General features: G+C 39.2%; 2 protein-coding genes across 2 annotated transcripts in view; both read left to right on the forward strand.

Moving 5' to 3' along the window:
* The window catches only part of LOC139937407 (aminopeptidase N-like), a 22,100-nt gene extending 12,123 nt beyond the window's left edge, over positions 1–9,977 (forward strand). The window contains exons 8-18 of the mRNA XM_071932542.1: positions 933–1,064; positions 1,822–1,985; positions 2,418–2,518; positions 3,496–3,632; positions 4,097–4,306; positions 5,044–5,126; positions 6,086–6,211; positions 6,963–7,130; positions 8,103–8,243; positions 8,482–8,566; positions 8,694–9,977. Coding sequence (XP_071788643.1) covers positions 933–1,064; positions 1,822–1,985; positions 2,418–2,518; positions 3,496–3,632; positions 4,097–4,306; positions 5,044–5,126; positions 6,086–6,211; positions 6,963–7,130; positions 8,103–8,243; positions 8,482–8,566; positions 8,694–8,834 — 1,488 coding nt within the window. The 3' untranslated portion in view covers positions 8,835–9,977. The remainder of the gene's footprint in view (positions 1–932; positions 1,065–1,821; positions 1,986–2,417; positions 2,519–3,495; positions 3,633–4,096; positions 4,307–5,043; positions 5,127–6,085; positions 6,212–6,962; positions 7,131–8,102; positions 8,244–8,481; positions 8,567–8,693) is intronic.
* Positions 9,978–10,562: 585 nt separating this feature from the next.
* On the forward strand, positions 10,563–24,522 carry LOC139937016 (aminopeptidase N-like). The gene is made up of 17 exons (XM_071931954.1): positions 10,563–11,258; positions 11,734–12,007; positions 12,596–12,716; positions 13,306–13,454; positions 14,299–14,412; positions 14,843–14,980; positions 15,885–16,016; positions 16,809–16,972; positions 17,272–17,369; positions 17,569–17,705; positions 18,310–18,522; positions 19,186–19,268; positions 19,660–19,779; positions 20,595–20,762; positions 21,591–21,728; positions 22,180–22,264; positions 22,790–24,522. The coding sequence occupies exons 1-17, from the start codon at positions 10,618–10,620 to the stop codon at positions 22,943–22,945; spliced, it is 2,931 nt and encodes a 976-aa protein (XP_071788055.1). The 5' UTR covers positions 10,563–10,617; the 3' UTR covers positions 22,946–24,522.
* The last annotated feature ends 376 nt before the right edge of the window (positions 24,523–24,898 follow it).

Here is a 24,898-nt window from a genome sequence, read left to right on the forward strand (position 1 = left end):
GTCAACATCATGTTAAAAAAATGACATCAAATAGAAATTAACAAAAAAAATGATATTAAACAAGATATTATTACTTTGTGAAAAACACATTGGTAAAAACCCAGTAGGCACATTCATTATTATACACACATAATTATATTAAAAGGGATATAAAAGACTGACGATTTGAGGAATTGCACTTCGTTTGTACCTAACTGTTCTACATCTGGGTGGGTCATATTTTTGTTGGTGTGTCTTCAATTAATCTGACAGTTTATTTAGGGAATGCACTATGTTATGTAATCCACGATATATACATTAACTGATAAACCTGTAGAAGTTTGAGATCGATTGGCCATCCAGGTTACGAGAAAATAGTGAATGACATCGATACAATATAAAATTGAATAAAACGCTCACGGAGCGATATATTCCAAACGGATAATTAGTTTTATAAATTTCTGGTTAAGTATGAAATTTATTACAGAAATATTTCAAGGGATGTTTTCTACTGTCATCATCACCGTGAAAGTTTAATGTAAATCTAGTGTAAAGAACGTGTACAAAGAACCAAGTACCATTATTGGAAATAGAAGGGTTTCGCCCCGCCGGTGTTCCTGGTTGCGAACATGTGTGTGTACATCAACATTGCCACTGTCATGTTTTCAATGGGGGAAATATTTTTTCTAAATCGATTCAAAAAAGAGAATCCATCAACAAAAATTCGACGAAGGCAATTGTATAGAAAAAAAATCAGGGTTTAATTTAATGGGCAGCACCTTATAAACCATTTCATTGTGCTAGGTTAAGGAATCGGTCTCATACTTTAAGCTCCACAATACCTTGAAAATACAGATTGTTGAATGTCACTGAGTGGTGGATAGGAGCGCTATAAAAGAAGCCACTATTGCTATAATACTATTACCCAAGCTTATGGTATTTTCCCCACATAGGGAGCTTCCGTCCTGTGGATGCTGGAGCATTTCTTGACTTTGGATGTCTTCAACCAAGGAATACGAAACTACCTCAAAGAGCGGGCCTACAAGAATGCCAATGGGGATCACCTATGGAATGAACTTACCTACGTAGGTACTTAGTGTCGTCACTCATTATAACCACCATACAAATGGAAAACTATGCAAAAATAGGTCATGAACTTATACTTCTCGTCCAGCCTGTGATTGTGGAGTTGTCCTCCGAACAGCTGCCTATACATGGCTAGTTTTCAAAGTTGCTGTGGCGAGCAGTACCTTAAGGAGCTTGACAATCGTTGCCACACAAGAGCTATCACTGACATTATTATTTATACATGTATTATGTGTTATTCATTTGTACTATTTACTCATTAAAGGGTGTTTTACTTTTTGTAGGACAAAAAACACACTGTCCACAGATTTACACTAAACTTACACTGTTTGAAGATAATGATAGTCGAAAGCTTCTCTGAAAATGTTACGTGCTGAGGTGTTGTAGTTTTGGGGGTAATGAGTAAAACAATGTCATGAAAATAACTACAAACGTATTTCCATGACATTGTTTTACTCATTTCTCAAAAACTACAGCACCTCAGTAATTAATATTTGAAGGGAAGCTTTCCACTATCATTATCTTCAAACCCTGTAAGTTTGATGTCAATCTATGGACATTTTGAAAAAGTACCCAAACCCTGTAAAGTTATCTGAGAGAAACGCCGACAATAATAATTATGGTATTTTGAAAAGAAAGCATTTTAGAAAAAGGTAATTAATTATTTTCATGTCAAAATATTCCCAAGTTATATCACTGTTGCTGTATTGTTATTAGCGTTATCTTTTATTTTCATGATTTTCTTTGTATGTACAGGCTGACAAAGACGCTGGGAAACACGACGTGAAGCAAATCATGGATACGTGGACCCTACAGCCAGGCTACCCTCTGATCACTCTAACAAGAACCGGACAAGATATTGTCGCCACACAGAAAACATTTTTACAAATCACAGACGGCATTACAATAGAGGACCCCGGGTAGGGCTTTAAGACGGCCTTTTGGGCAAATACTACTTTCACTGCTTACATGAAGAGTTACTCAAAAATCGAACGAACAATGTACCATGGTACTAATAATGTCAGATTATGCATGATTAGGGAAACACTCTGTCCACGTTTAACTGTCGGAAATACAGCCCATAAAGCAGTAAAACGAACTGTGACTTCAACAAGTCTATTCCATAATCATCAACTTAAACATGGCCCAAAGAAAGGTATGCAGAATAGTGTACGTTTTAGCCAGTGAGTATGAGACTCGCAGCACCCTATATCCTCACAAGAAAAACACAACGGCAGTAAAATGCCTATTATAGCTTATATAAATGACTAGGATTACAGCCTCCCCGATTTAAGTGACAGTAAATGTATATTCAGCTTGCATGCAGATCAATTTTTTTTTTTTTAACACAGATACAAGTGGTATGTTCCGCTGACGTACGTGTATAGATCCGGACCGGCGGATCAGTTTGACAAACCGGAACAGAAATGGATGGAACCAACGGAACAATACAGTGAGTGAAACCATGTTTTGATCACCTATTAAGGATATAAATAATCCAATTTAAAAGACCTAACCAACGACCAGATGTTTTCTATGAAATGCAAACCAACAGATCACTCTCTTGTTGAATCACTCTCTTGTTGAAACATATAGTTCAATTCTATTAAGATTTACAGCACACCAGAAAACCGAGGGTTGTTGTTAAACTTATTGCAAGTTTCTCTTGCCTGCGGCGAGAGCTGGGTCAATTTAAATAGCATGTCTGAACTTTACCCTGTGATTTACTTCTTTTTCATTACACATCAAGCGTAAGCGCCAATTACAATGACAGAAAACATGATGATGATCAGTTTTACGTGTGGTGGAAAACACAAAAAAGGGAAGACTACAAAGTAGCGACTGAAAACCAATTTCAAGTGCAAGGGTTACTTTGATCCTATACGGGATTCGAAATCGGGTCAGAAGCGTAGGGCAGGGAAAGAAACTACCGAGCCACCCCGTTCACAAGACTCAAATATTATTTTTGTTTAAAGCCAGTGAACACTATAGGTAATTGTCAAAGACCAGTCTTCTCACTTGGTGTATCTCATTATGCATAAAATAACAAACCTGTGAAATTTTGAGCTCGATTGGTCGTCGGAGTTGCGAGATAACTATGAAAGAAAAAATACCCTTGTCACAAGCGGTTGTGTGCTTTCAGATGCTTGGTTTCGAGACCTCAAATTCTAAACTTGAGGTCTCGAAATCAAATTCTCGAAAATATTACTCCACTTCAGAGGGAGCTGTTTCTCACAATGTTTTATACTACCAACCTCTCCACATTACTTGTTAATTATTTTGACTAATTAAATATTTGGGTATAGTCACGAAATATGCCCTTGATGCCAATACATTATTTTCAAGTATGTAGCCACCTTAACAGAAGTTGGTGTTTTATTCTTGAACTAATTTTCCATGTGCTCAATTCGTCTCTCTCTTTATCAACAGCTTATTTGACTCTACCGAACCGGGCTGCATCTGAAGACTGGTACCTTGCCAACGCCAAGATGGTTGGTTACTATCGAGTCAATTACGAAGACGACAACTGGCAACGTCTCCTGGACCAAGCCGCCCTTGATCCAGGGGTATGATAGCTCCATTAAAACCCATTGCGCAAGCGCTAACTATTGAATGAGGTGCATGCTGGTCTAGCTAGCGATCAAACTTGATCGCGAGCTAGACCAGCATGCACCTCATTCCACGCCTATTGCGCATGTACCGAGTATCTGCGATACGGTTATTACAATTCACGGAAACTTAAAACAATGTTAAGATAAATGTGTTAAAACTGAGAAATAATATTTGCTTAATACTTGTTTAGAATTTCAGAGGTTGAATAGCAAAAACAACGCAACAACCAATAAAACGTAACAATCTAACTCAAAGGGACGAACAATGAGGATGGAAATTGAAGATAAGGAACACGGCATGAATACATACAAGAAAGGAAACTATAAGCTAAGCATTTGGAAACCCCTATCTGAGCATGACGGCTTATAAACCGAATATTATGGTAATTTTTGTTTTAAACTTTGTGAACATAATGCAGGTCTTCGGCGAGGAGAACACAGTGGGTTTGATTACTGAGACGTTCTCTTTGGCGCAAGCCGAAGTCATCCCCGACTGGATCCACCAGAACTTCTCGGCGCTTCTAATGTCGACATCTAGAAGAGCTCGAAGAGCTGCGGTCTCGACGTCCTCCTACTTCGTGAAGATGTTGTTGAAAGGTGAACCAAGACCAGCCACCTCAGATATCAGGGTAGGTTTAATAAAAATGAAAGCATTTAGAAAAACCAGCCTAACAATCCGCTCGAGGCTCTTTACAAATCAAAAGATGTAAAAGAAGTAACCAATAAACATACCGAAATAATAGAAAAACTACGGTATGCATAAACATGAATTCCATGATCACCGGCCCCCAACCCGAAAAAAAAGACAAAAAACTGAGGCTCCTATTTTGATCCTTGGTTGAGTTAGACCGGTATTTCGTTCTGGGGTTCGGTGAGAGGGTGGGCTAAGCAGCCCAGCCTGTGAAGTCTGGGTTGATCAAGAAAACAGTTGGACACAGTTTGAACAAACTACAATAGAAATACAGAAAGGTGGGTTGTATTAGTTTATTACACAGTGGGAAAGTTCCAGGCACGAAGAGTATACAAATGCACCCACATTCCAACAGGACTGTCTAGTTGGTAAGACACTGCTCTAAAATTGCAAATTTAATGATGTGGGTTCCAATCCCACCCGAGTAACATACCTGTGATATTTGTTCACAGGACTCGGGAAAGTACGCCTAAAACAAAAATTAATGGGACTGCATACGTTCACAAACCTTTACAATATTATTTAACTGATGATATTGTTTTGCGTCATTTGTAAATTTACATAACGGAAATGGTTTCCTTGGGTATGCTTGAAATTACCGTAACTAAGAATATAACATTACGTAATCCGTGAGTAATATTGTCTTCAATTCTTTATTCATCTCGACAATGGCAGTATTACATGCAGAGAATAGTACAACCACTGTATGACGAGTCTGGATGGGATGAAAGCTCAACTTCAGACGCACCAGTATCAAGGTAAGATGCTTGGTACGATATGCATATTATGCAATTTAGACTAGGCCTATGTGAGGCTCAGCCTACAGATAAGGCTATGTTTAGGCAAGGCTAGATCCTCTTTTCTGCCTGATACAAAGCACGGTACCAAAAGTGCCCTAATATGAGCAAAGGTCGAGATGAGTACCAATAATCAAAACTTCAAAATAGTAGTTTCGGGAAACTATTTATAGGAAGTTGACCACTACATCTATCTGGGCAAGAAGATCGCCTTCTACAATGAAACAAGAGGGGAAATGAAGAGAAGAATCCAGTTAGGATGGGTGAAGTTTGGCACACTGAGCTAACGTCTTTAGAGACCACGCCTCCTAAATCCCTGAAAAGACATGTATTCGATCAGTGCATCATCATGTCCTATTTTACGGTGCTGAGACATGGACGACCACCAAACGACTTAAGAAAAAAACTAAGGGTGACAGAGAGGGCTATGGAAAGGATAATGATAGGAGAAACAAAAATGACATGGTGACGATTGAGGACCTAGGAAATAAATCAAGACTGCAGGATATTATCAAGACGATCAAATCAAAGAAGTGGAGATGGGCAGGTCACCTAGCAAGGAGGCATGACAATAGGTGGGCATGCAAAACAACCAACTGGACTCCAAAAAAAAAAACGATATGGAGAGACAAACTGAGTACATACAGGGGCATTGCTTGGCAACAGCACGGGATTGTGGAATGGAGAATTGGTGAAGTGGCTTTTCTCCTGCAGTGGAGTGAAAAAGGCTTAACAGACCAAACGTTCACATTTGCCAAATATTTTGACACCGCCAAAGCCGGAGAAGACTTTTGTTATGGTACTTTTGCATATTTTATAGTATGTTACTATTGCTGCTACTTTTTTAAGATTGCTTTGAATGACACAATCTAAAAACAGAAACCTTTAAAAAAAATTTTTTTTTTTTTTTTTTCTATCAGACTTGGGAGTGGATCCGACGGCCAGGTTGATATTACTTCTACAGCCTGTCTCTATGGCAACATTAAATGTGTTGCCAAAGCAACCACACTGTTCAAAGGGTTGATGGATCATCCGGATTTAAACACGTAAGTTCCAAGCGTCAAAACAAAGAGTTGTTAACCTGCAAAGAGAGGTAGGTTTATCGTCAGTGCGCACAGACTGTTTGTAATGTGTACCTTGTCTTCACCACATGGCACAGACTGGTCAGCTCGCAGGCCTTTACGCCATCCTTATAGCTGGGGCCCAAAATTAAATTGTTTAAACACGAAAATAGCTTGCTTATTTTACACGTGTTACTGGCCAAAATGTTAGGCCATGCTTGTTACTGGTATTTAGCTGTTGTTCATAGCATTATTTGAGTAGAGTCTCGGCCGGTAATCTGATTTTACTAAAGCAATGATTATTTTACTTAAGCAAAATGTTGTGCTTAAGCAGCTCAAAGAAACTGGGCCCTGGACCATGGCACACCTCCTGGGGAAGGGGGTGTCAATCAACATAGGTCAGTGATTTTGGTTTGCAAAACAAACTCTCTTTCGTGATAACAAAAACAACTTGGTGCCAGCATGTGCTGAAAACAGGGCTGCCGCCAAACAGAGCCCTATGTTATAGCTGTAACAGGACATTCTGCTTAGCAAATTTCTTGGCTTAGCAAACTTTTTGTCTGTGCTAAGCAAGTTTTTGTGCTTACAGGCTGAAATCGATGTAGGGTAGCCTAAGTTACACATAGGTTCATCTTTAGTTTCAGCAGCAGAGTCCCGCTATCTGTTTTATTTCCAGTGGTCCTTCACTTTCATCAAGTAATATATTTTGGTCTCAAATTAAATGGTTTATTTCCAGACTCTCTCCAAACCTGAGGTCAGCTGTGTATTGCAACGGCATTCGTTTAGGTGGCCAATCACAGTGGGACTTTGGATGGGACATGTTGCAGACGACCAATGACCGACAAGAGAGGGCGCGATGGGTGAGCGCCCTCACTTGTTCAATGGATAGTTCTCGAATACAAAGGTAAACCACATAAGGGAAAGCACGTCAATGGCTTTTGGAGGGTATTGCTTCATATGTTCATCCTTTTGTTTTCAATTTATACACGAACACAATTAAACAATAGCAACAACAACGGCGACAACACCCATTAATCCAGTGGTAAGGCTGTAGCACATGCAATCACAAGGTTGTTGGTTCGAATTCTAGCAAACTAACTGCTGACGTCTCATTGGCTAGTATACAAATATTGACTGCTTCGAGTGCTATGGTTAAAACTATGACTCCCGAGGTGATCCCCGGGGCGTTCTATTTTCCCGAGGCGAAGCCGAGGGAAAATAGACGCTACGGGGATCACCGAGGGAGTCATAGTTTTTAACCATTGCACGAGTAAAAGCAGTCAATATTTGTTTTATAACACCCCAAACATTTCTAAATACTGTACTATTATTATTAAGTTACAGACCTGAATGCTACAATCCACGGACGACGCGAATACAGATTGCAAACACTTTTACTTACTGTGTTGCATGTAGTGTCGTGCAATCCGAAGTGGTTACAGACTATTAATTTATCATCCCAGTACACGCAACGGACGTCTGGGTACTGCACGCCATGTGCTAGTCTGTCGGACTAGCGCATGGCAAACCGACGCTCTATCACACGGCCGTCGTCTGGCAAAACTAAGACATGTCATGTGACGCGCTCTAAACCAATGAGCAGGCAGAATACTTGCAAGGGGTGTTATAAATTAGAATGTGTATTGTCTTTACTTAATCACAATATTTCTTGATAATATGTGCTATTCATCGTTATTACAACGTATTTATTTGTGGAAGTTTGCTGTGTTCTCTCTTGAAGGGAAGTCACCAAACAGGTTGACAAGGAGCTACGACCCTCTTTCAGACATAACAATAAAACAGTTTGAACCTCAAACATTGGTTCAAAAGTGAAATAATAAATGACGTGACGATCATTTTCTCGTTACTCATCTAGCTACTTGGAGTCGCTGAAGGATTCTACTCTTTTCAGTCCCGGAGATGCAGAACAGATTTTGATGGGCGTGGCTAAAAACCCAGACAGTTTCGAGGATGCCTGGGACTTCATCCGTGAAAACTGGGAGGAGGTTTACACGATGTAAGAGCCTAGAGACTTTGTCAAAAACAATAGTTAATTGTCTCCTTTCGAAGAAAACAAGTCACACTCGAAGAAGAATGTTCTTGGTCGTGGTTTCACGAGGGTTATTTGAGATTATGCTTACAGTTTATTGATCTCAAGGGGTGTCAGTTGTGTTATTTATTTAATTATACATCCATCTATCTATATCTATTTGTTCGTTTCTATTCGTTTCTGTTTTATACTTTCATCTCAACAGGTTCGGTGGAAATCGCCTGCCTTCGCTTTCAAGTATATTTGAGGAGATCACGTCGTACTTTAACACCCAAGAGGACCTACAAGAGGTAGGGCCTATAAGTAAAGAATGAACACATTTTTTTTGACTTTGTGATCCAATATAAAACGTTCTTTTCAAATCACCCTGCGAAGTTTCATCTCCTGTTTATTTTGCTTCCATGATTATTTTTGCAGTTGTTGGACTTTGGGGACACTCATCAACTTGATGGTTTGCAGTACGTTTACGACTCGGCTATCGTCACGACGAAGGTTAATATTCGGTGGATGGCAAACAGTGCAGAACAGACCAAGCAATGGATGGCTTCGCTCATTTAGGGACTGGGTACAACTTATATCTAGCTGCTAAGCACAAACATTGGTGCTTAGCAGTCAATCAGTGGATGACAAATAGTGCAGAACAAACATAGTTACACCCCTATAATATAGAAAGGTTTACGGTAACACCAGGTAATGACATCTTTAATGAGTTGGGGTGGTTCTAAAAAGAACCATTGGTTTCAACTCGATTTGATCAGTATGCTCTGATCGTCTTCTTTCTCCAGAACACGATCAGAGCATACTGAATGATCGAAACGTCGAGTTGAAACCAACGGTTCTTTTCAGAACCACCCCAACTCATTAGAGACAGTCATTACAAGGTGACCGCAAACCTTTCTATATCATATTTCCACTTTCAAATTTCCCAGCAGGATAAATGTGTGAAGTTTTGTTAATGCTTATAAACATACCGGGAAAATGTTCCATCATACTCCTGCGGTCGCAACACGTGTTCTGTAGCTGCAAATACAGTGCCTTGTGTTTTTTTTTATTTAATACAGCATTTATTTTGCTAAAGTGACTCTTATTATATTCTTGGAACAACTGTTGCACGTAATTATAATCCCTTAAAAGTAACATTACCAAATTGGTCTGAAAAAGATCACAGCTCGTAAAGTGTTACTGTTTTGTTAACAAAATAATTAAGTAATACGTTCCTACAATGTCAATTGAAATTTATACTCTAAGTAAGCGATAGGTTATGTGTTTAGAACAAACACCGACTGTAAAGGTGTGTTTAATAGTTAAGATTTGCTATTTTTTTTTTTTTAGGTAATCTTTTCTCATTATATTGTAGTTTAGCAGGGGCTTTAGTGTCATTAGACTTCATATTATACGGTGTGATCGCTACCCACATCAAATCTAACAGAGGAGCTGGTCCACAGTTCGCACCAAGTGCAATTTTCTAAAAGTTTTTGACCTAAAAATTCTAAAGATTGAATGTGCACAACATCGGTGAAATTAAAAATATACAGATTTATAACCTACAATCAGCTTTGATATCGCGAGTTCGAAACGCAATGTTTGTGAACAGAGAAAACACAAGGGTTTTTCCACGTTTTGTTTTTGTTTGAAAAAGAAGACAAGGTTTTTTCATCGTTTTATTTTTGTTTGAAACAGAAGAGATTGATTTTAAATAAACATGTAATAATAATGTATCTGGCTTTTAAATATTACAAATTTATTTCTTGAAACGATGTTTGCTGCTTCAAATTTGTTGACAGATTTTGTATAAAAAACTGTCTTTTTGAGAAGCCCCCAACAGACTCCCCGCAAAACAACGCAATAGTACGTCTCGGACCATTGTGAAAAAAAAACTCTTGCACTCTGGTCCTCTCCATAGTCATTTCAGCACTTATCAGTAATTGTACATAAGTTATGAGATTGGTGTTGTACAAAATCAATATTTGAACACTGATCAAATTTACTAAATGAGTCCAAATTTCCTGATATTTGTTTTATATTTTTATAACCAATACTATAGACCACCCTATTGGCGCTTTTGATTTGTTGGGAAACTGTACTGATTGATGTCAAGTGTATAGATATCTCATCAGCCCAGGAATGAAACTGTGAACTCTACTGAAAAGATGTTTGCAAACAGTTTACATGTTTATCTGAGGTATATAGGGAATTGTGTCAGCTATAGATATAATAAAACGGCGCACTCGGTGGTTGTTTTTTCAAACAGCTTGCACCTTTTTAATCTCATAAGTTAAGGGGCAATTTGTATCCTCTTCAAAGGAGCACACGGCCAAGTGCGTTAGCTATAGGGGATACCATGGAGCTTACCGAAATAAAGGAAAAAGACGGACCTGATCGTAAGGGTGGGTTGTACTGCACACCAACCCGAATCGCATTCTGCGTCCTGTCAGTGTGTGTACTTCTGACTGTGACGGCTCTGATGGCCTACTTTGTACCCGATCGGTCCCCAATCCAGCTACCATCAGCCGAAGCACCAACGACTGCACCGACGGCTAGGCCAACTGTCGACCCGTCGGATCTGATGAAAGGCCGGCTACCGAAGACGGTCCTACCGAGACGCTACGAGCTCAACCTCCGCCCGTTCCTGTATGACGATGACGTTCCGGACTCAAAGCTCGGTGAGAGATTCACTTTTGACGGCTGGGTCCGGATAAAAGTGGAGTGCATGGAAGCGACGGATGAGATCACCCTACACTGTAAGAACATCACCATTCACGGTATGCCGACTGTTCATAGCGTCAGTACACTGGATAATACTGACATCTTTGAGAGTTATAAAATGATTGAAGAGTACTCTTTCTTGGTTCTCAAGTTAAAAGAGATGCTTCGACCTCATGAAGACTACGATATCTACATGACATACTCCGGTACACTACGGACTGAATACACCAACGGTTTCTATGTGAGCAACTACATCACTTCACAGAACATAACAAGGTCAGTACACCAAACACAATAAAAAACAAAATAGAATTCAAATTTCTAAGTATATCCCAACTGCCAAAGGAATCTTACACTCTACTATAAAAGGTAATAATTATTTGGCAGAGAAATCCCCCCCCCCAAAAAAAAAAAACAAAAAAAACCAGCCCAATTGTTCCTAACATTTTTAAATACCTCTGTTTTATTTTATACTTTTACTTGTTTAATAACCATAATAATAATTAAAACAACTTGTGATTGTGTTTGGAAGCAAACATCAATCTAGAGAAGATGATCCTATACCCCTATTGCTTTCTATTATGGAGACTAGTAAAAGCATTGATTGCAATGAAACCAACGATGTCTAAGCAGAAAGAAAGTGAACTTAAATAAATGTTTTGAGCTTGAAGCTGGACCAGCATGCACCTTAACTCTCGCGTACCGTGTATTTGCGATAAGGCATTATTGTATTTTTGTTTCCCCTTTAAAGATATATCGCTACCACCCAGATGGCAGGCCCTCGTGCCCGCCGCGTCCTGCCGTGCTTCGACGAGCCTACGTTCAAGGCATCCTACGACGTACAACTAGAACACCGTAAGGACATGAGCGCCTTATCTAATGGCATTGATATACGACGTATACAGTTGGACAGCCACTGGTCTAGGACTTACTTCAAGAGGGTGCCTTCAATGCCGACGTATCTTCTTGCATTTGTAGTACACGACTTTTCGTCCATCAATGTCACGAACGCACACGGATGTTTGGTAAGCAACGATATTTTTACTGTCGTAGAATTACAGTGAGAAATTACGTGCAGTTTCCTATAAAACTGTGCCCCAATGACACATGACACAGGCGTGTTTGTTTCTTAAAAACATTGGACACTAATGGTAACTGTCAAAGACTAGACTTCACAGTCTCAACATATGCATAAAATAACTAACGTGTGAAAAATTGAGCTCAATCGGTCATCGAAGAGGCGAGATAATAGTGAAAGAAAAAAACACCCTTGTCACACGAAGTTGTGTGCGTTTAGATGGTTGATTTCGAGACCAAGTTCTAAATCTGAGGTCGCGAAATCAGATTCGTGGAAAATTACTTCTTTCTCAAAAACTATGGCACTTTAGAGGGAGACGTTTCTCACAATGTTTTATACCATCAACCTCTCCCCATTACTCGTCACCAAGAAAGGTTGTATGCGGATAATTATTTTGAGTAATTACCAATAGTGTCCACTGCCTTTAAGCCTGGTTTCTCTATTAGTAGATTTGAAAAAAAAATTGTACAAACATGTTACTGCCAAGTCTTATTTTTTTAACCTTCTCAATATAATTCGTTATTGGTCTCTACAGATTCGCATTTGGTGCGAGACCGAACTTATCCACCTTGCTCCGTACGCCCTCAACGTCTCAGATTTGGTTCAGGTATACTTAGATGACTACTTGGATTACGAGTTCCCGTTTGACAAACAAGGTAACAGCAAAAGTTAAAAGCACTGGACGCTATTGTTACAACAAGTAATTGTAAGCATACAAACTTAATTGGTAACAGGCAATGGAGAGCTGTTGATAATATAACACAATGTGATAAACGAGACGTAATTTCCCATTCAAATATTAAAAACTTCAATTAATAGAGGTTACAATTTAATTTGCATCGGGGATTAATAATTTATTTTTTATTTATTTTAATTCTTCGGACCAAAAAAAAAGCAAAACAGTAAAACAAGCACAGGCCGTCCAGGGAAGGGCAAAAGTCCAAAAACTGTCATCAAAAACGATGTGCTCTCCCAGACCTAGCTCATAATAAATACACAATATATGCTACACATTAAACATTCTTAAATTGCAGTAAAAGTTTAAACAAAAGATGGCAAGTAAAAAGCAATAACACAATGTTCTTTCTGGTTTTCCCCTTCGACGATGTGTGTTATTTCGCATTCCAAACTTAGTCTAGAGCTCTGTAAACAAAACCACAGGCTGATACTCTAGGTAATCAATGTTACGAGTCATTGCAATGGCAATTGGTCTAATATTAATGTTTGAAGTTTTTGTCTCAAAAGATCATATAGCTGTACAGGATTTCGAGGCCGGTGCCATGGAGAACTGGGGTCTCATCATCTACAAGGACAGATCCCTTCTTAACGGCCTGGTAGACTTTGGTGATAGCACATACTATTCAAAGATAATCACACACGAACTAGCTCACATGGTATGTCATAAAATACATCAAGGTAGGCTATACAAAAGGCAGTGGACACTAATTGGCAAATACTCAAAATAAGTATTGGCATAAAAACTTACTTGGTATAACAAGCAATGGAGAGCTGTTGATAGTATAAAACATTGTGGGAAACGGCTCCCTCTGAAGTAACGTTCCACGAAATGCGATTTCAAGACCTCAGATTGAAGTTTCGAAATCAAGCATCTAAAAGCAAACACCAATTCGTTTGACACGGACAATTGTTTTCCTTTCATTATTATCTCGCAACTTCGACGACCAACCAATTGAGTTCAAATTTCCACAGGTTTGTTCTTGTATGCATACGTTGGGATACACCTTGAGATTTTCCGTAAAAAATAGGTTTAATGTTTATCTCGGAGTCAGGAAACAGCTTGTCAAGAGAATAGATTGTGCTGTCTTTTAACGTTCTTCAGAGGGTATAAAATATCGCGGTTCCAAAACCAAACTAAAGGCATTGTAATAGTAAACCTTTATTTTCAGAAGAGTAAAAGCATTCACTTCTTGTTTTGACATAAAAAAAATTGCATTAAACATGAGACAGATGAGAAATCTATAATTTAAAGAAGCAAAGGCGGGCTGAATTTGTATTTTTCTTGACTTTGGCAGCAATTGCCACAGAGAATTTCTCTACTAGATTGGCACTGGTGACATAATTAAAAGAAAATAACTGTCAAATCCGTAGTGCTACTGCACTTTTGAGCATGGGCACATTACAGAAAGCAATGGATTTACCTGATCAGTCTGCTGCCACCTAGCGTCCAAAAATTCCCGAAAAACAAACCGTTCTCGTTGCCTGTTTGTTCTTATACAGTGGTTCGGTAATTTAGTCACATTAGAATGGTGGAATGACGTGTGGCTGAATGAAGGCTTTGCTACTTACATGGAACATATTGGCCAAGACAGAGTACATCCCGAGTTCGGAAAGGTAGGTTTAATCTTAAGCTAATCTGCGCGTTACACGCTGATCGCAATATAGTGCGCCACCTAGTGTTTGCTTCTGGCCAATCGTATTGGTAAATTTGTCAACGAAAGAGTTTTCATTGTACGGCACATTATTAAGTTCCAATCTTAGAAGAATGCTCAGCAATGTAGAACTGAGGTACTAACACGACCCAGTTCTAACGCACTACCCCCAGCTAAAAAGCGCTAATTTTTACACGATGAACAGGAAACAAAAAGAAATGTTAAGATTAAGATGTGGGGGCGCAGTTTGGGAAACCCACGCAATCAGGTTTGAACTGTAAACCACTCAACGTGCAAGACTCCGGTCTAAGTTTACTTTCATCTAACTTAACACTTTTCCAACTAACCCCAAAACAACCCTTTAATTTCCCTCTCGTTGTTTCTCTCACTAGTTTGAGTCATTCTACGTTGATATAATGGATCGCGCACTTCACGTCGACAGTCTGGGTACTTTTAAAGCTATCAGGGCACCAATCTACGCCAATGATGACGACATCAATGGGATATTCACGTCAATACCCTACAGGAAGGTAATTGTTACAAGATGCTAATTTTGCATCGTGGCTAAAGAATAATATTCATTTTGGTGTTTATCCTACTTACGCCGATGTGTGTTAGCACTGTACACTCAATACATTCCCGAGTTCTGTGAAAAAAAAAACTGGCTGTTTGGTAAGAGATTGATTAAGATTTGCAAAGGTCGTGTGTTCATATCCCATCCGAGTAATATGCCTGTGATTTGTTTTCACAGAACTCGGGAGAAAAGAGTGCTAATGACACACATCGGTGGAAGAGTTAGTAAGGTAAATAATGTTGCTAACGCTTACACACAAATTGTTTTGGGGAAAACAAACCCAGATATTAATATCATAGATGTTGAAAGATGGTACATATAATTTATATATCGTTGCGGTACCTGCTGCCTAAACATAGGATTCGAACTGCCTCCAGCTGCCTCTGAGACACTGCTCTAGAATTGCAAGGGTCGTGGGTTCGAATCCCATCCGAGTAACATGTCTGTGATATTTTTTTTCACATGACTTGGGAAAGTACTGAGTATACAGTACTAACACACATCGGTGTATGGGTAAAAACAAAAAACTAATACAGATTATTGTCATTGTCGAATGCTAAAACACTTTTGAACCAAATCAAGGAACGAACTTTTGAGAGACCTAAGAGGCCAAGTGAGTAGTTTAACACATACAAACTGGGTATAATAGTATGGTACACGGTTCGGGATTAATGTCCATAGTTGAAAACGTGTCCCAAACCAAAGACTGATGTTGCAAAAACAGTTTGTATAAACAAAAGAGGAACGATATGACGTCCACGGTTGCAGTCGTATACACACTTGTGTGAGTAGACGAGTTTGAAGTTTGGTATAACATGAAGTTATATTTTCAATTTCGTTATTCTGTATGGATATCTTAGGGTGGATCTATTCTGTGGATGATGGAGCATTTCTTGACCTTGGATGTCTTCAATCAAGGAATACGAAATTACCTCAAGGAGCGGGCCTACAAGAATGTCAATTCAGAAGACCTATGGGAGGAACTGACCTATGTATGTTTCATTGCCTCTACATGGGTACTCCTCGTAATTTTGTAATACTGTTTAAATAAATTTATTGCTATTGAATTTGGGCATTTCTGTTTACCAGTGATCACCCCTAATTGCCTTAGAGTGTGCTTTATTGTATATTCTCCTCTAATGATGTGATGTTGTAACTTTTTAACAGGTATCTGCTATTGACTTTTGCTTTGTTTTTGTTTCTGTACACAGTGCTTTGAGGCCGTTTTGCGGCAATACTGCGCTCTTTATATGAAGTTTATTTTTAGGTGTAAATGATTAATATAATTTTGCACACCCATTAATTATTGAAACGTGAAATTGCCGAAGCCTAATTGGGTGTTGGTTTCAACTCGCGCTTAGACTGGAAATGTATTAGTTTTCAAGATCTTCCAATTTGGTAGACTCCTTTCATCCATTAAAAAATGTTGTTTCCCTTGTGGGATGAGAGGTACATTTTGCTAGATGGGTGGTCGGGTAGGGGCAGTGGTATTTTTCCTCGCATTCCACCACAAGGAGCCCTAGTTTAAATCACGCCAGGGACACTATATGTGGATTGGGCGTTCAGTCCCTACCTCAATGCGTGGGTTTTCACTTGAATAATTTTTCTCACTGGTTCTTCTCCCACATCATAAATTGAAACTTCATTGTCTTCTCTACATTCGGGTTCTTTGCAAGCACAGTAGTTCGCTTTTCGGAATGTTTGTGGCTTCACTAACATAACAAACGAAAATAAATGATGATCATCATCTGATTGAGCCATAACTATTTACTTTCTTGGTATAGGCGGATAAAAACGTCGGGAAACACGACGTAAAGCGAATCATGGACACGTGGACCCTACAGCCAGGCTACCCTCTGATCACTCTGACAAGAACCGGACAAGATGTAGTGGCCAAACAGAAAAGATTCTTACAAATCACAGACGGCGAAACAACGGAAGATTCTGGGTAAGATCTTTAGAAAGTTCTTAACAGCGTGTTATACTCGTTCTCCCTCCATCCCCTTCTTAAGGTTTATTAAAAATCACTTTGCAACCAAAGGCTGAATTGATTGGTTAACGGTGAACATACTAAATACAACGTAAAAACATTAAAACCTACTATCTTTTTTCTGCTACACAAACAAGTTGTCTTTTCAAAATCGATTGAAACCGAGTAGATCTTACACATTACAACAATTATTGTGGAAAGTTCAGTTAAGTTCCATTTGATCGTTCGGAATAATTCGGAATAATGTTTTACTTCAGGTACCTTTGGTATGTTCCGCTGACGTACGTTTACAAATCCGGACCGTCAGATCAGTTTGATCAACCGGAACAAGTGTGGATGGAACCAAAGGAGTACAGTAAGTAGACTGCAAGTCTTAGATTTTAGATGAGAGACCTCCTAATTTATCTGTTATGGGCCGGTGTCACGGTCTCAGATGTCCGGTGTGCTCAAAGTTGACCTAGACCACCTTGCCACGATCAGCAATAAAAAACAACTGCGTAGCGTCTCATTCAAATATTCAGTGAAACATCACAAGATGCGTTATTCTTTTCTAGCGTATTTTACTCTACCGGACGAGGCTGCCTCTGATGACTGGTACCTTGCCAACGCCAAGATGGTTGGTCTCTATCGAGTCAATTACGAAGACGACAACTGGCAACGTCTCCTGGACCAAGCCGCCAAGGACCCGGATGTAAATAATAATTATTCATTCCTTGACTAGCACAATTAGTACAATTTGGAATATGAATCAAGTTTGAAAGAAACTGTGTTTGAAAGAAACACTGAACAAAGTATATCTTTTTTTGTCTTACTGAAAGTAAAAGCCAAAATAGGCCCTAATGTGGAAGGTTGCACAAAGCTTTGGCAACTATAAGATGAAAATTGCTGACACCACCAAGGTCAGAATTAAAGGATTGCGGCACTTTTTCAAAATGTTCACTTAAATTACAATAAACTCACAAGGTTTGAAGTTAGTGATAGTATAAAGCTTCCCTTCAAATATTACTTACTGAGGTGCTGTAGTTTTTGAGAAATGAGTAAAACAAGTCAGAAAAATAATTTTCGCCTGAGTTTTAGCATCGGCGTTAGCCCTACATAGGACTCTTCCTCTGTACACAAATACAATACGAAAGTGATGTAGGCCGCCAGCAGGGCTAGCATGGGCGAATGCATGGTTAACACATCCTCATACACTAACCGTATCGAGTTCTAAGTACGCCTTAACATTTTGATTAACAGTTCGTTCAGATTGGTAGAGAGTGACACGTTTTTTTTTTCTTTGGCCAATGGTTTAGGTTTTCGGTGTGGAGAACTCAGTCGGTCTGATCTATGACACTTTCAACTTGGCGAAAGCCGAAGTCATCCCAAACTACATCCATCAAAACTTCTCTACTTATCTTGGACTGTCTTCCCCCTCGGCTCGCAGGTCAGTGGTGGAAACATCCTCATACTTTGCCAAGATGCTGCTGAGCGGCAACAGAAGACAATCCTCTTCGTCGACGGTTCAGGTAAAGACGCAAATGCTAAAAGCCACTTTAGGTTACAAAGAAGAAAACATAGACATGCAGAGACTCCGTATAGAGCTGAAGGTAGGAAGTAATATTCCTCTTAAAAGATGGCAGATCATAGGATGAAGGGAAACATGCACCAGGCAAGGAATTCTAAAGAGATTGTTCAACATGACTTTGGACTGAGTTTAGTGTTAGCTATTATGCGCATGTGTGTCAAATAATAATATTTGGGCAGATTCTTGAAAGACAAATGTAGAGAGGACAGACTGTGTTTACAACACAATTATCGAGTGAACATTATTCATAAATGAGATTATCCAAGAACAGATTCGGACGGGACGTAAAGCAGTTGGTCCCATGTGCTTGTGTAACGCATAAAAAAGTGCACTTATCGAAAAGAAAAATAAGGGGGTTTGCATTGGTGTTCCTGGCTGTGGCTGCTAAATGCGCCGTAGCACCTTGCAAACCAATCTAATGTGCTAAATAATTGGGTCTCAAAATTCATCAGTGCAACAACCTGTCAAAAGATTGCATAATTTTTGCGCTAGACTTCGATATTATTATTACTATCCAAATGAACAGCAGCTTATCTAGAAATTACAACCTGAACAATAATATAATTCAAAATTTGACTATAAGTGTTTTTATTACGACTGACAGACTTACATGCAACAGTTACTGAAGCCCCTCTACGAGAACTTGGATTGGAACACCGGACTTAAATCAGACGTACACATCTCAAGGTGAAAGCAGTCACAATATTATTAAAAAAAAAAAAAAAAAAACGTATATTTTCGTAATAATAAGCGTAAAAAATACATAATTTATTGTCAAACCTCTAAAATAACTTATTGTCAAACCCCTAAAAAAAAATGTTTATTCAAACAAATTGTTTATTCTAAGGTTGCGGTGACACCATGTAAGCATCTCATTTGAGGGCTCTGAAAGAATAATTTGACCGTCTTCTAGACAAGACAACCTAAGCTACCACTGCTCATAAAAGAGATGTTTACACGGTGTCACTGCAAACCTTTCTTACTTTCGTATTTCCCAACATTCATAGAATGTTCAGAAAAATTCTTGATGGAATAATGTCTGAAAAAGTGAATTTGACAAACTACAATGTTTCGACAGAGGAATGAGTGAGACTGAACTCGATGTTACATCACTGGCGTGTTTCTACGGCAACAGCCACTACATTTCCAAAACGACCACAATGTTTAAAGACTATGTCAACGATCCCACATTAAACAAGTAAGTGATTTGAAGATAATTGGTTGTTGTGAATACTTTATAGTTTTACAGAAACAAACCGTATCTACAAAACCTCTGCGCTCTGAGATATGTTGACAAGGGGCGATAGTTGGAGGGGCTTTTGAAAAATCTGCAGTGCGTCTTTTAGACTGGATTTTGTAAAAAAAGAAAAAAAGTCCACGTGACGTTTCGAGAAAAAAAAGAAATTGTCCACGACTTTGATCTCAAAATCTCAGATTTGTAATTTGAGGTCTCGAAATCAAGCATCTGAAAGCACACAACCTCGTGTGACCATGGTGCGACAAGAGTGTTTTTTCTTCTTTCGTTAAAATCTCGCCACTTCGACTAACGATTGAGCTCCAAATTTTCACAGGTTTGTTATTTTATGCATATTATGTTGAGTTACACCAACTGTACAGACTAGTCTTTGACAATTACCAATCGTGTCCAGTGTCTTTAAAGAACGAAATAAAAGCTTGAAAGCTACACTAAAATCTCCTTGATCGGAATTTACCAAGATTCCGGGTACTGGAGCCTGACCCGTTTCTGGGTCGGATCCAGAAACTGGTTTCAAACTGGAACTTTTTAAAACTCGGAGTCTGAGTCAGTTTGTTTCATTCCCGGTTCATTTAAACACAGAGTTTGGGGTCACTCTAAAAAAGGGCACAGAACCCAAAGTAACAGAGATTTCGGAACAATTCGGATGCGTAGGGTCATAATCGGTTTAGTTTAATCATCTTCTGAAAAAAAAAGAAAACTTGTGCTTAAAATATAGACTTAATGTATTCCTTGAGTGTTTTCGTTTTATCCCTCAGAGTTCACCCAAACCTGAGGGCAGCTGTGTACTGTAGCGGCATCCGTTACGGTGGCCAATCAGAGTGGGACTTTGGATGGCATGTGGTGCAAACAACCAATGACCGACATGAGCGATCGCGGTGGATTAGCGCCCTCACGTGCTCCCGGAGCACATTACTTTTAAAAAGGTAAGTGTTCATTTAGTGTAGTGACGTCATCTATAGCAACAACGCCAGGGAATGCCTTGAGCCTACGGCCGTGTCCGAATTGGCGACTTCGGCTACAGCTACGGCTATGGCGCGCGCGTCTGCGATTCTTCAACACTGACAGACGCGCTGATCTAGCCGTAGCTGTAGCCAAAGTCGCCAATTCGGACACGGCCTACGTCAAGATACTGACGGTCACGTGGTACGGATGTACAGTTGACTTCGCATCCATTTCGCAGGAACATTTTCCGTACACGTTATAACATATTAAACATCATTATTTGGATGTACGTGTTAACTATAAATACATGTAAGATGTGTAGCCAGTGATATCACTGGTTCGGTCTGTAACACCAATACATGTCCATATGAAAAAAAATCCATGATCAAAAACCTAAAAGTGACACTGAATACTCTTAACTACATCATGGACATACTGCAAGTACGTGCTAAAAGGAGACACCTTCGATCAAATAACTCATGTTCATCATACTTTGGTGTTCCCAAAACAAGCCACATGACGTTTGCTGATAGATCCTCTCCAGTAATAGACCCAAACTCTGGAATAATATTCAAAACCACATTAAGACACAACCTCATCCAATATTATGTTCCAGTCACTTCTGAAAGCCCACTAGTTTCAGGAGGCCTACCATCAATGACTTACTTATTTATTCTGTGACTCAGCGCCTTTGAACAAACATTTGATGTAGGCACTCTACAAATTGAGTATGATTGATTGATTGATTGATTGATTGATTGATTGATTGGTTGATTGATTTAATAATATTGATCATTTTCATTTTGCAGCAATCTCTTGACCGGAGGTGCTACGACGTTTAGTGCCAAGGATACAGAGCTGATCCTAATGGGATTAGCCGAGAATCCAGATGGGTACGAGATTGCATGGGACTTCATTCGCAACAACTGGGAGGAAGTTTACACGATGTAAGGGCCCTTCAATATAGACCTTTCTCTGGTGCAACGTCACAGCTCTAGTTTTTGCCAACCGTGGTTGGAAAACTATAGAAATTCATAACTAAAAAAAACAACAACAAAATTTGAACAAAACAAGAAATCATGGGATTCCCCCACCATTTTACCTAATTAAACGTTTATTGGTTTATTGTTCCTAATAGCGAGCGAGAGAATGTAAAAAAAAAGGAGTCCTTTGGATGGGACATAGAACTGTAGGTCCCGTGTGTTATATTTAGAACAAAAAAATCAATGCACGTAAAAGACCCCAGTACACACTTATCGTTAAGAGAAGGGGTTCGCCTGGTGTGTCTTGCAGTGCGACTATCTTCAATCATGAAAGACGAAGAAGAAGAGGAAAACAGGGTGCTGTACATCAATGTAAAATGAAATTAACTCTCTCAATGCATTTGACTAATACCAGGTACAAGGAAAACCAGTTGCCGCGTCTGGTCGATGCGTTTGAGGAGATCACGTCTCACTTCAACACTCGCGAGAGACTACGAGAGGTCAGTGATCTTACACTCAGTATCATTTTTGACATAGTCGTTAGGCTCTTTACGAATCCACGGCTTCGGCTTTGGATTCGACTTGAGGCTGCAGCTATAACGAAAACGATAACGATCACGACGCAAAGAGAACGCGTTCTATTGGTTGATTGCTCCACGCTCAGAATACGCCCAAGCTCATTCAACCAATCGAGGGTGTGCATTGTTAACATTCTTGTCTTCATTCTCGTTATCGAGGCCTGTGTGACCGGGCCTTTATACCAAGATTTATAAGATTTATCCCAAGTTAGGAAGAGTTTGAAAACATGTGATGTCAAAGGTCACATGTTTCAACGGTTAAAAATAATATGCAGGACATCTTACTCCAAACAAGACCATCAGTGAACATTCTACAGTATAATCCAACACATGAACCATATTGTTGTCAAAGTAAACGACTGCTTGCCAGTTTATCATGATGGTCAGTCTATATTTGTTTAATCTCTTATGATTTATGTGTCCCTTTGAATTTGTTGTTCTTTCAAGTTGTTGGACTTCGGCCAGAGTCGCCATCTTGGTCATTTGAAATATGCAAATGAAGCTGCAGTGACGTCGACAAGGGTCAACATTCGATGGATGAGCAACAGCGCTGACCAAACGGAGCAATGGATGAGGTCACTTGTGTACAATGAATCGAATTGATAATCATCATAAAAACAGGAGGCAGTTTCAGAAATTCAAACTAGAGCCCAATTTCATACAGCTGTTTAATCACAAAAAGTAGCTATGTAAGCACAACAACATTAGGCTTACCAGCCAATTGAATGCGCATGTACAATGTGTAACTGGTATCCCGCTTATTTTTGCTTAGCAGAAAGGTGCAAAGCATAATTCTCTGCTTAAGCAGGTATATGAAATATGGCCCGCGGTACCATAAATCCAGCAGAGGGAAACAAATCTTTTGATATGCAATCGCAGTTGCGAACGTACAGAAATCAAAGCTTTCCAAATATGGCAGTTGGTTATTTAAGATTGAAAATAATATTATGTCATCATGAACAAAACACTTTACAAAACAATTTTGTAAATGTCAGTTTACATGTGAAGATTATTAATTACCTCTTAAATTTCCATTTATTGGTGTTACATCTACCCTTATTCACCCCACAAAACCTCTACCAACCCACCCGTAATGACACCAATCCCTGAAATGTACGATTATTAATAATAAAATACACAATGTACAAGGTCACCAAAGGACAGTTCCAACTATGTTCAATTTGATATTCTTTAAAGCCAGTGGACCCTTTCGGTTCAGAAAAATATATATATAAGTTTACAGATTTACAAGTAACTTACAGGGTTTACAGAAGGCAATGGTGAAAGACTTCTCTTGAAATATTATTCCATGAAATGCTTTACTTTTTGAGAAAACAGCAAAACAATATAAATTCTCGTTAACGAGAATTACGGATTTATTTTCAACACATGTCATGACACGGCGGAACGCGCGGAAACAAGGGTGGGTTTTCCCGTTATTTTCTCCCGACTCTGATGACCGATTGAGCCTAAATTTTCACAGGTTTGTTATTTGATATAGAAGTTGTGGAACACAAAGTGTGGGCCTTGGACAACACTGTTTACCGAAAGGGTCCAATGGCTTTAACCAACAAATTTATTAATTAAATCAACTGTTTAAATAACGTTTTAGTTTACATGCATTATCTCCTAAGTAAAGCGAACGAAGTGATTGTTGATTATGATTCTACCGCACAAGTACCATATTGATGAGTCACGTGTCTTGTTTAGCGACTAGAGGTAAGCCACAAAGGGTGCGTTCGTTTAGCTTCCCTGGGTCAGCTCCAAGTGCCCTGCTTGTGGAGTGGGTCACTTGGGGGCTGGCCCCAGGTAAACGACGTCACTACGAGAGAGGTGAGTGGTCGTTCGTTTAGCTCTTGTCAGGGGCTCACCCAATATTGCATGAAAATAATGCAATTCATGCCTAATGACACTGTAAAAGGACCGTCTACAGAAGTGGTCACCAGTGTATATTGGTTGCTATCGGGAGAGTACGTCTTTGTCGGTGCGTTTACTGCATGCAGCAGTATTGCTTTGGCCTACCATAGGCGGACGATTATACAAATTGTTTTTATAGCTGTAGTTGTTTTCCGTTCTAATGATGGTGTGACGTTGCTATCAAACTAAATAAAATAAAGGATAACAAATGTACAATTGTGTTTTATTGCTTTCGTATTTGTCAATTTATCTTGTATTTTTTTATTTATTTTTTTCAGAATTAAGCAAAGTAACTTAAATCGCACTTTATAGTGTCGTACAATGCATAGACCTTTTTAGCAAATACTTGTTAGCATCTGACTTTATTCGTGAATTTCAACCTCTTGGTGCAGCTAAACTTGGGTCCTTTTCGAAACGACTGGCTTTAAAGTCAGCTCAGGCTAGCTTGGCCCCGCAGTTGTTTGACAATTGGGCGTGCTTTGCGTATACGCGTCCAGGGTTTCAGACGAGAGAACGGAGCCTCAAGTCAAATCCAAAGCCGAAGCCGTGGTTTCGAAAAGGTTCATAAACTCCGTCATGCAACTCTTTCCTAGTGTTTGCATACACAAGGCACTTGGAAAATACTATAGTAGTATGACA

This window comes from Asterias amurensis, chromosome 5, assembly GCF_032118995.1.
Source record: "Asterias amurensis chromosome 5, ASM3211899v1".
NCBI classification, from domain to species: domain Eukaryota; kingdom Metazoa; phylum Echinodermata; class Asteroidea; order Forcipulatida; family Asteriidae; genus Asterias; species Asterias amurensis.

Bases quoted from the DNA above. Each gene is read 5' to 3' on its own strand.
- LOC139937016 (XM_071931954.1), top strand. From the start codon at position 10,618: ATGGAGCTTACCGAAATAAAGGAAAAAGACGGACCTGATCGTAAGGGT. The intron at 12,717-13,305 runs GTAACAGCAAAA...TTGTCTCAAAAG, and splicing joins GTTCCCGTTTGACAAACAAG to ATCATATAGCTGTACAGGAT. The intron at 17,706-18,309 runs GTAAATAATAAT...CCAATGGTTTAG, and splicing joins AAGCCGCCAAGGACCCGGAT to GTTTTCGGTGTGGAGAACTC.